Here is a 12,223-nt window from a genome sequence, read left to right as displayed (position 1 = left end):
TGTCTTGACATACTCTGACAATGATCATTTACACATATGTGTATAACTAATAATATGGTTATATATTCACGATACAACCCTGTATGGTTCCTTGCATGACATATATAATTCACCTTTAGTCTTTCCAAATATTATGTATACTGTCCATGTCCATTCATGGCTATACTTTGTGAATGATTATATTATTGAAAATATTTGTGTACAAACTAGGCTTCATTTTGGTGAATGGGTAAAGAATTTGAAACCTAAACTACCTTGCATAATTCTATGAAGGTCAAGATTTGTACCCTGGACTTGTTATTGTCTCTCATGGGTGCTAGCTTTACATATTCAAGGCTGTAGGTTTGCCAATGATGTTTAATCTGCTGGAGCATTCTTTTCAATATAATCTTGTGAGCAGTTTCATTAACAATGTTTTAGTTTTCAGTGGGTGTAAGATTGCATATTAAAACCAATTCCATTTGAATTTTTCTGGGCAGAAAATTCACTTAGATGATGTCGCATTTCTTCCAGCTATGTCTGTTTGCCATGACAAGTGACCTCGCCTGTATCCTGTCATCTAATCATAGAAATGGCTTTACCAAGGACCTTTGCATAATGAGTTTTGCATGCATGCATGTCTGTGTGTTCCATAAAAACTCACCTTTTTATTCTCTCTTGCTGCTTGGTCTAGATTGTGAATTCCTATAAGTAAGCTATAATCCATGATTTTAAAACTTTCTAAAACCTGAAGAAAAAGAAACACAATATATCTTTAAAGCAAGTTAAGTTATATATTTGACACCACAATTGGGTTTTATCCCATATATTCCTTTCACAAATTTCATGGTCAGATGTTGTGTGCATGTGCTTTGTTTATTCATTGTCTATTGTATGTTGTCTTGCAGACGTAATAACACAATTATACAACAATTTATTACATGAAAATGGGTATGACTGCTACTCTTGATTGTGTCATGTCAATTCAGTACTTGGAATTCTACTAGTTGTAAGACAGTTGGGAGGGTGTTTTGAAGTACTGTTTTTTTTTTGAAAGTAGCATTAGCATTTTTCCCTACAGCTAACAATGCTTGGTTTTCTGACACTATGGAGATTCCAATATCACACATAATAAACAATCTGTTATCAGCCAGCTGCTTGGCTGGATCATAAAATTCAGCTTAAAAAAGAACAGTATCAGTAAAGTGTGGCTCCTGGAATGTATCTCATGGTAACTATAGGACAGAAATATGTATATTATTCAACATCTAGTTTTCAAAATAAATGCCAACGTCACACACTTTTTAAAACCAATTTCTATTAAAGTCAACTGAAATAATGTCAACAATTATGTACGACTTTCTGGTACAATGATAAATCAAAAACTGTGAAATATTTATCCATGGTAAATGCTGAAAAATGTTATCTCCTTTGTTATAACGTGTATATATACAGAGACAGTACCATAGCACTTGTGCCTTCTATAGCTGAAGTTTTCACAGCATTGGTTGCATTGCTAGAAATGAATGATACCACAATATTGGTAGACTTACCCTACAGTCTCTTGAAATAGTCTTCATCAAAGCATTGTAACTAGGTCCATCTAACAATATTCCTTCAGGATGCTCCTCTATAAAATCTAAATCCTTCAAAGTTGGACTCTTTTTGGACCTTTCATATTTTGATGCTCGTCTTTTATATGTTGACCCTTTCATGTCAAATTTCTGATGCATTTTGATATTTGAAGGAAGGAGATTGTTCATGACAACTAGACGGATATTTTTACCCCCACATTGATAGCAATAAAGTCCGTAAAATTTAGGTAACAGAGTCCTTGGATTCTGGTTAAGATTCTGTTGAGAAAGAGGAAAAAATAGTTGCAGTTACAAACAATAAAATTCTAGTTGGTTTCTTTCTGCAGTTTTTAACCAAAATTTCTTGTAGGAGTTGCTGTTAATGACAACATTTTCAGGTTATACATTTTTTTTTGCAGTTTGACACCACAATTATTCCATTTATGTTAACAGATGACATGTTGTTTACTTCAAATGGCTAAACACACAATAGTAAAGGTATACTGGAATGACTACGTAATTCTAGCACTAAATTATAATTTGCACAGTGCAGCAAATTACCATCCTACTGTCCCTCATTCTGTTTGCTTGAAATACACTTAAAGTTAACATGAACTCATTTCAGCAATATTAAAAATAGCAGGATATGGTTACAGATAAATATTTTTTGAAAATAGCCATTGGGAACACATTGCAGCTGAATTCTATTTTACCAAAGAGACAATTCTGAGTTACAACAGCCCTGAGGAAAATGTCATTGCAGAAAATGCTAGACACAGGAATTACTCAGCCTTTACAATAATGAAGCATAACATTTCAAGGTATTGAAACTCTTCTGAAGGACAATTTGAGGAAAACACAAAGAAAAAAGAACATGTCGGCTTTTACAAATCAAACACAGTTCAATGTATGACTGCTTTGAGAAAGGACAGTTTGTTTAAGAGAGACATGAGCAGGGACATACCAGCAGATGCTGCTGCACTCAGGTCAAAGGTCAAGCTAACTTACCATGTAATATCCAGGAAGTAATTTCTGCAAGAAGTCAGCCTCTTTATGTTGAACAGTTTTCACAATAAATTCATCATCACTTGTTAAATAAAACACACTACCACTAGCACCGGGATTCGACAGTTCTCTTAAAGCTTTGTTACATAACGATAACTGTGAATAAAAAAATGTTATACATGATGCAAAAATAACTATTTGTGGAAATGGACAGTATGATGACATATGCATACGGTATGCTATATAGGAACTGTGGACCCTGATAAAGATAAAGGCTAAGGTTCTTAAAATCGTCTTTTTATTTCCTACAAACTGGAAGATTCCAAAATACTGTGAACATCAGCTTATAACTTACTGCAAGAAAACTGGCATAAAATATATATCAAGATTCATGACGTTTAAATACTGAGTTTCTTAATTTGCACAACATCTTAAACCACAAATCTTTTGAAAGAATTTCTGATTATTACTTCTGTGTCCTTCCTAAGGAAGTTTTTGGCAAATATTGTGATGGGATTACATTGGAACATGTTGAAAAGCTGTAAGGTAATTGCATATTCATTTTGGATTGTACGTACACAACTTTCACAGAGCATCCAGGTGAAGAGTGGCTGTTTGTACATGTATTTTAAATGGTTTCCTAAATGTAACATGTGACTGTAATGTATCTGCTGAAAACAATGACTAGCTACAAGTGGCATCACTGACACTTGAACACAGCACTTCTATGTTTACAACCCCATAATCACATTGCCTTTAAAAATACCTATAAAATTCTGCGATGCTTTCACTATTCATACACTTCTGTCCAATATTTTTAAACTTTTTTGTAAACTTTCCTTGTTCATGTTACTGAGAATGATAATTATCTTGACTGGGAAATTTTGTTAAGTCTAATGCAATACATGAATAGATCACTGAATGAGTAAAGTGACTTTTATCAGTATCTGATATTACAGTACTTGTACATGTACAGTTTTCTACCGATCGATCATACTACTGATTTGAACATTTCCTCTATCGGAATGACTCCAGGTACTCTCCTTTGCTGGGCAATTTCATGGAAAAAGCAACCTGCATGCCGAGAAACGTAAAATACATGTACTTTCTGTCATGTAACTGATATCCAAAATAGTAATAAAATTGTAAGAAGAGTAAAGAGTAACATACCAAGAAGTCATCTGGTGCTATTCCAAATAACTCTCTAAAGTACCTAAATGCGACAGGAGCATATGTCTTGAAACGGAAATCTGGGTATTTGTGCGCTGCAGTTAAATTACTGCCTTCACTGTAAGACATAAGGAAGATGGATAGGTTATTAGTGGCGTAGGAGATCCTTGCACAAATCTGACATTTTGGGATTAGCCAACACACTGACATCACAAAGACAACAAAAAGAGGACGCTATATCACTGGAGATTGTAAGTATTGTGATATGTACTCCTGCATATAATCAGTTGCAGGATCACTAATGCCTTACAGCTTTCAGAATAACTTCTTTGATGATGGTGGCATCATTTGTTTCTTGCGCTCTATTTTCACTCCTCATATTTATAAATGTACTTTTTGCCCAAAATAATGAAAATCTTTCTTCTTTTTCTTGAACAGAACCCTAATTTCAGCTGATTTGAAAAACTCACAAATCATGGAAAGAATAATGACTCCTATGAGAATTCCTGGTAGTTAAAGTACCATGATCCAGCATCTAGGGTAATTAATCATTTCACTGTATCAAAAAATCACATTTTCTGATAACACTGCTATTAAATTTTCTGTATCACTTAATTGGTCAAGAAGCTGGCATACTGTGTTTCTATTGGCTGATCAGAAGATATATGAGTTAATGATTCGCTGATCCCCTCTTGATGTTGCTCATTATCTTGTTATTATACTGCTCTGACAAAAAAAAATTACCAATATCTGTTGGCTGTACGTACACCTTTTTGCTATACTGTTGTTTCTGGTTTATATTTGTCTGATATTTCATTTAGAATTTCACTCGGACAAATAATTTTATAAGAGTTACCAGATTAGTGCTGTTCTGTAAAAGAGGATGCAATTTTTAAAACCTGATTTTTTTAAATATGCACAAAAGAATACAAGTTCAGTATTCTCCCCAGGAATTTCAGATAGCATGGCTGTAAATTTGCATTACAATATAATAAATTGTCATGTTAATCAATTTCTATTGTGTTACCAAAATTAAAGAGCAGTGGCCACTATGCTTTAATTGCTTTAGGGAGAACACTAAAGTTTCATTTTTGTGTGATGTTGTAGGATACTTTTGACTCACCTTGGAAAGAACACACTTTCTACGACTGTGAAATCTTGCATGAGAACATCTCTTTCTGGCTTTGCTGATAGTCCACCAACTGCATGTCCTATACCTAATTGTATAGCTGACATCAAAGCTGATGACGTTGTCTGTAAAATTGTAAAGAGATGAGTTATTTACAATGCTCTTATGCATCTCTGATCATAGTAAAACTGTTTCATTTTGCCGACAGTTACACACACATCACTGCTAAAGGATACACTACCCAATAGATACTACTCAGCAGGTCAAAAATGTTAGTTATAATGATACTGTGAATTTCACCTTCAGTAAAGACCATGACAAAGTCCAAATAAACATGAACTGTGCATACTAACCCTTTGACTACTGTAAATTTGCCCGCTACAATTTGAGTGAAAAAATTTTATCAATTTTATACCAATTTTTTGTAATTTTTTGACAATCTTGGATCAAAGGGCCATCAATTATCATTGTCTACAGTTTTTGATCAAAATTTTTGAAAAAATATGAAAAAATTGTCTTGGTTACATTTTATAAAGGCAGCAAATATTGACTTTGGTACTCAAAGGGGTAAACATGCTTCTCACCATAGACATCAGTTTGTGGAAAATGATTGATGACCAAAATGATTACAAAATTTCTCTTGCAATTCTATCATTCATTGCATACTGATGTGGTTTGTGAATAGAAATCCTTAATAGTTCCATGAAATCAATACCGTCAATACTTTTCAATATTAACTTTTAATACAAACATTTTGTTCCCTACAAAGAATAGGCTTTCAGCACACATGTAGCAGGTCCTGCATTATTTCAAATTCTTCAAAGACTTTCATAAACATTGCACCAGACCAACAGAATAATTTATCATCACCACAAACACAATTTGGAAGGCTTTTAAATTTTCCAGATTACATGTCAATCATGAATACTGCTCTCCCAGATTGTTTAACTATTCGTGTGAGATGGAAATTTGTATGACTGACAGAGTTATCAGCGGTTTTCTCTTTTTGTGAATGTTAACACATTTGATTTTGTTCAATCAAAATTTATGGAAAATTGAACTGTTTGTTTTCATTGTACTGGACATGACCTTCATTACTGCAGTAGACAATGACCTTGTGTTCAGAAGGAATACTTCTTTACACCATCAGTGATATATATGTCTATACAAAGGGCAGTGTATTATTGACAGGTTAGTGTGTACTCTTGCAGAGTACTGGTAACGTTTTCAGACATTTTACAATATTTAAGTTAACACAATTACTATTTACACAATAATGGTACTGTTATAATTGTTCTGTAATTGATCATAAATGTCACTAATTATTTATCAATCATACAGAGAAGAAGAGCTGAACAAATGAAACAAAATGGCCTGTCAACATCTGTGATGCCTAAATTCTCTTTTCATCAACTCTTTATAATCATATTTTCGTTTCCTCTGAACACTCGGTTTTTTATTTTTTTCAGTGACCTTTCCCTTGGACACACAGGATTGGTTCTAATCGAGAACAAAAAGGACCAGATGTGTTCTACAGAATCAGTACGCCAAAGAGATCACATGATGGCGGTATAAACAACCCCATGTGTACAAATGCTTATGGAAATATACATATTTATATGCAAATTTGCGCACATTTTTGTTTTAATATTGTGGTCCGTTGGAATTCCGGTTTAACCTACTGAGGCATTCACAACATTGACTATACAACCGAAACAATATTTATTGCTCACAACTTTTGACTTACGCTGTTATGTCAACAATTCTACCGTATATTCCAATACGCAAATCTCATGTCTGTATTGCATGGAAAGAGTACTAGTAGTTCATGATGCATCTATTTCTAGTTCAAACGTCTCGTGATTCTACACCCTGTACAACATCTCACCTTTTTGTATGTGGTTTCACCAAAGGTGTCTACTCTTCTATGTCCTATTTTCTTTTCCATCTTGGGTGTAGCTGGTGATTTTGTGGGTCTACTGGTATTACTTTTATCATTTGCTGCCTGAAATGTACAAAATGAATACAATAAATAAATATGTCAATATGAAAATACTTGAAATATTCATAAAATAAATTATATCCAGATATTTTTTGACATGGACATCAAATTATGGAAGAATGTATTGTTATATTCCTGTTGCTCATTATTGCATTATGATCACATTCACACACATCACACATATCAGCATAGCTACGAGTTGATACCATGGGATACACCCAGACAGACACTCATGTCTGTATTTTCAGTCATACTTCTTAAAGCACTACTGTATTCATCATATACATCAAAGGTAAACTTGTTGTCAAGTGAAATCTTCATTCAAATTCACAACACTGCAGTTGCAGAACAACTATCGTACAGTCTGCATATACAGTGTCTGTCCAAAGCATTTCTCAATCACTCAACATCAGCACTTTTATGCCATTAACAAATGCATTAACTTTCAATGAACCCGTTGATCTTTTTACTGATACTGTATATTTCAAAGACACACACAGATCCTGTAACAATGTCTAGGTCAGTTCCTGGAATGTATCAGTGAGCTATTCCTGTCAACACTAGTACTAGCATCCATACAAAGCACATGCACTGTACAGTAAATGTACCATGCAGACATGAATAACAATCCACTCCTTCTTGTATGCTTTCTTCAGTCTTGCACATTTCCTGTCTGATGTATCTTTCAAATGGTTTAGTAATTCTCAGATTGTGCCAGTATATTTTGTTTCAGACTTGACATGAGACATATTTATGTCCTGTGCACTGTAAGAACACTCATCCCTTCATTAATAATTTTGATATTAAATAATACTGGTAGATTTACAGGAATAATAGCTGTAACCTTTGATGGTATTAGTTTTCATATTTTTCGTTCTTTAAAACCAACACATTTTCTTCTCCCTCTCCCTACTATTCGTTGCAACACAAAATACAAACATAGCACTCATAAATTGTGTGCTATGGAATGGTATTGCTGATAAGGGAGTTATAGTTGAGGAACATAAGGCTGTATTGGAAGACTAAATGCAGGCATTTCATCAACATTTTGGGATTACTAGTGGAACAAGAAACTGTATCAGTTTACAAACAGCCAAAAATACTGGAACATGCATCAAAACTTCCCAATTGTTTTGGAACCTCTTAAAAATTTCTGTTGCTCCGTAATTATGATTACTTTTATGTATGGATAGGAACCAAGTAAGATGACCAGGTAAATTTTATACAGCACATAGCACCTATGACAGATATTATATCTTTTAAGATTTTGGTGCTCTTTACAGCTGAGGACATAAAAACAATGAGTAAACTCATATTTTGTCCATTTTGCCTTGTGCCATGACAAATCTGCCTACATTCCCAGCATTACAGACAAAGTGGGATTATCATATCTCACTGTAAAATTCCTGATTATGATAGTATGGATGGAATGGGTAGGCAATTGAATCACCATCCTACATAATAAATGTATAGTGCAACATGTTACAGAGATAACATGCCACCTAGAATCTTATACCAAAGGTTAGCATGCACAATATGATACCTATAGAACCTATATCGTGAACCATGTACATGAAAAAGTATTTGTGAAGTTTTGGTTTATCTTACTAATGATGGAATTCCAGCTGTGACATATTTCTCAGATTGTTTTCATGGCCCTGTACTCTCTATACATCGATGGTGCTGTGGGCACTGTAGCAGTTTCTATATCAGACCCATACAGTGGGTAAAACTTTGACTTGGGTTACAGACATTATAACTTGGTAGCTGATGTGATTTTTATATGTGTGTATACATATAAACATATGTACATACTGTCTGTGTACACAATAATGTTTACTCATCAATTGCAGAGATGCATGACAAGACTAAACAAGCCATTTGGAATATGCATACATGTGTACATGGTTCTTGAAGTATTCATAAATTATACACATTTATGGTAGACTTGTACATGCTAACATTTTATAACTATTCAAAGTGCCTACTACTGGAATAAATGAACTGTATTTTTAATATTGTGAAAGGCCAACTATGCAAACGTAAATTTTTGTACCTGGCAAAACTGTAGAGACTGATTGCTTTGCAGGGCCATCTATCATTTCATCAGTGGAGCCTCTCCTCCCACGTCTTTTGTTTTATTCAGGTACAGCCTGGATGCACTCACCATCAAGTAATTACTGTGGCTCTTTGCCTGATTGAAAACCACCTTCAATCTAATAGCTATCTACCTTTATCCAAGCATAGACCCTGCAGCGAGGGGTCTAGTTCTAATAATGAAACCCACAAATCTAAAACCCACACAATAAACATACTGAACAATATTGCTTTTTTGTAATTCTACATCAAACTGCTATGTAAATCATTTTATTTTCCCTATATACCAATTTTGATAACGATGCTTTGCAATATGACGTGTGAGAAATACAATGACATCATTTTGCTGACTTAACTCCAATGTTTAATCTGAGGTTTTATATATGTGGGTGTGTGTTTGTATGTGTGTGTATGTGTTTTAATTTGTTTCCCTCTGTTTGTCTACGTCTGTCTGTCTGTCTGTCTCTATCTGTCTGTCTGTCTGTCTGTCTGTCTGTCTGTCTGTCTCTCTCTCTGTCTCTCTCTCTCTCTCTCTCTCTCTCTCTCTCTCTCTCTCTCTCTCTATATATATATATATATATATATATATATATATATATATATATATATAATACTCTTTCTTGCCAAATCACCATCATCTGTCAGAAAATGTTCTAGGACAATGCAATCATTTTTATAGACAGAGTAAACTAAATTCCAACCTTTTTATCTGACACAATGATGATAATTTATCTCTATAGCACGTTGACAACTGCATAAGATTGATGCACAAATGTAAGCAAAAATTAAAATATTTGCAAAATTGATTGATTACATGTACTTTTCACAAGGCAATGCTTTTCATATGGTAGATGACATAGAGCAATTTTTAATCTTTCTTTATGGCAGTACATCTGTCAATATTTCAGACATATCATCTTAGATTCCTGCTTCTGCTTTTGCAATCCAAGGCATTTTTTAAGTGACGTTGTGATAAGGGAAAGCACAGATTTCCCACCACAAAATATCCTACTCCATATCTGAGTTAAAAGCTTCCATGGTATTTATTGCTAAATCCTACAGAACATCAGAGCATGAAACCAGAATGGAGCAGCTTGGTTTCTTTTTGCTGTGAACAGAATCAATGTGACCAAATATTGAGTAATAATAATACAGTGGACCCAGTAGCAGCTACTTGTCAAGTACACAGCAACTTTATTGGGTCAACTTCACAGTTACACCGCAGCTCAAACTCTATCCCAAAGTCTTATGTGTTTGTAATGCTGAAATGAAGCTGCTAGATTTACTATGTTTGACAACTACTTCTCCTGGGTCCGCTGTTCTTACTGATTTCCCAAAATAAACTCACATATCAGAGCCAAGTATGAGATACACTCCATTCCTATAGCAGCAAAATTATTTGCTCAAGATTAAAGTAAACTCTGGTATGTACAAATAGTTCAGACAAGTTGCTCTTCTACACTATACCATTAACAGAGATATTTGTTAATTTTTTATCAAAATCTGAATGCATTTCATTACACCGACTAATTCCTAATGCTTGTCAGCTATTACCAAACTGGAAATTACAATTTGTGTACATACATGTAACACTACATACTTTACCTATCAGCCTCACATATAATAAAGCACATATTTGGACTTGGGCACTATTTGAGTAAGGCAGATTTGATAAATATGCCTGGTTGTTGTTCAAAACAGAATGCAAATACCAAAGAAAAAGAAATCCATGTTTTCTGTGAATTTGTGCGTCATAGATTCCTGATAATATGCTTATATACAAGACTGAGACTGGAAATTCTGTTCATAATATTGAATATAAGGAACACTACCTGAGCAGCGGGATGGCCTAAAGCTGGTTCTATTCCTAGGGTTAAAGATCAAAGTTCAGTCATCCCTTCACACGGCCTGACCAACTACATGAACTATGTCTAAAACGATATCAAAAGTGATACTTTCATCCGATGTAAAACTCATACTGATTGGCTACCTTATGTACACCAAGATCATATCTGTGGCAGTGGCCAATCACACAGAATTTTACATTGAGAGTTACGAATAAATATACTTGTTGCAATGTTTTCTGAAATAGTGGCATGGCCTTTACTGTATACGCAACTGAAACTGTGTACCTCTTAAATACGTATTTTCTATTTTACAAATAAACAAACAAGTACCAAGTATTGAGCTTCCTGACTTTGATGTCAAATATCAGGTTGACAAACAAGTTTCAAGAAATTCAATATTTCAATGGTATATTGTGACGACAAGACAGGGTCTATCCATTGTTTACCAGCTTTGTGAAGACAGATGTGGTTTCATAGAACTGTAAAACACTAATCACTATTTGGCAAACTGAGCATCTTGCATAAATTTCCACAAATATATATATCTCATACCTACGACTTCAGAGAGATTTCAAAGGTTATTCATTTTCTGACAAAGAATTCTTGTGGTGGAAATAGCCTCCATGTCATAGAAAAAAGAAACACTGATCAAACTTTGTCATAATCAATACCAGATTATTTTCAAAAACTCTGAAATTGAGGAAATCAGCTGTGAAGAGTTCCGGATTATTGTTTACACCTAGATCGAGTCTTTTGAAATTTCATAACTTTCTACTAATTGATACATTTCAGTATACCTCCCCAAGACAATGTACGATTTTCCCATTGAAGTTCTCTTAGGAAGCACTGTCAATCATTCTTCGGTGACATTTTTGAAACCATTGTCTGCCATTTTCCCTGTCTCCTCTTAGTCTTTGAGTTGCATGGCAAGATTTTTAATTCACCTTCTGCCCTTTGTCACAGTTGTAACTCACTACAGAGACTTATCAATCTGACGTCAGTCTAACTACCTGACTGGGCACACTGGAGACAACAAGCTTTATTAGCAATAAGGCAATATCCAGCAAAATCATCTCTTCCTATGTACAGCACCTGGGGCCATCATTTCTGAAGAGCATTACGTGCCATCTGTCTATGATAATATTATACATGTAAATATCTGTGAAATCTGCCGAGTTCAGGAAAATGCTGTTCTATGTTGAAATTGTTTCCACTAACAAGTGTATCATAAAATATTTATTCCTATGACTTTTACATGCATTTGTGTCATGCAACAAAATAGCAGAAAACATCCAGGTAAATCTCTGCATCCACAATAAAGAGTTTGGAACAAAAGTTTCACCTTGCATCATTCCAATCACGACCCTTTATGCTAGAAATTACTTAGCAAGCAGGTCATCCATACTAGTACATCCTTTAA

The 12,223-nt window shown here is 34.3% G+C and overlaps 1 protein-coding gene across 7 annotated transcripts in view; it reads right to left on the bottom strand.

Moving 5' to 3' along the window:
* Positions 1 to 12,223, bottom strand: part of LOC139117503 (phosphatidylinositol 4-phosphate 5-kinase type-1 alpha-like) — a 46,352-nt gene that overhangs the window by 12,571 nt on the left and 21,558 nt on the right. For all 7 annotated transcript variants that reach the window (XM_070680672.1, XM_070680673.1, XM_070680670.1 and 4 more), the window contains 6 exons: positions 6,746 to 6,862; positions 4,852 to 4,982; positions 3,729 to 3,846; positions 2,562 to 2,714; positions 1,533 to 1,832; positions 644 to 727 (listed from right to left, as the gene is read on the bottom strand). In XM_070680672.1, coding sequence (XP_070536773.1) covers positions 644 to 727; positions 1,533 to 1,832; positions 2,562 to 2,714; positions 3,729 to 3,846; positions 4,852 to 4,982; positions 6,746 to 6,862 — 903 coding nt within the window. The remainder of the gene's footprint in view (positions 1 to 643; positions 728 to 1,532; positions 1,833 to 2,561; positions 2,715 to 3,728; positions 3,847 to 4,851; positions 4,983 to 6,745; positions 6,863 to 12,223) is intronic.

The sequence above is a fragment of the Ptychodera flava genome, chromosome 18, assembly GCF_041260155.1.
Source record: "Ptychodera flava strain L36383 chromosome 18, AS_Pfla_20210202, whole genome shotgun sequence".
NCBI classification, from domain to species: Eukaryota; Metazoa; Hemichordata; class Enteropneusta; family Ptychoderidae; genus Ptychodera; species Ptychodera flava.
Note: the sequence above shows the minus strand (reverse complement) of the source record. Positions and strands in the feature narration are given on the sequence as shown.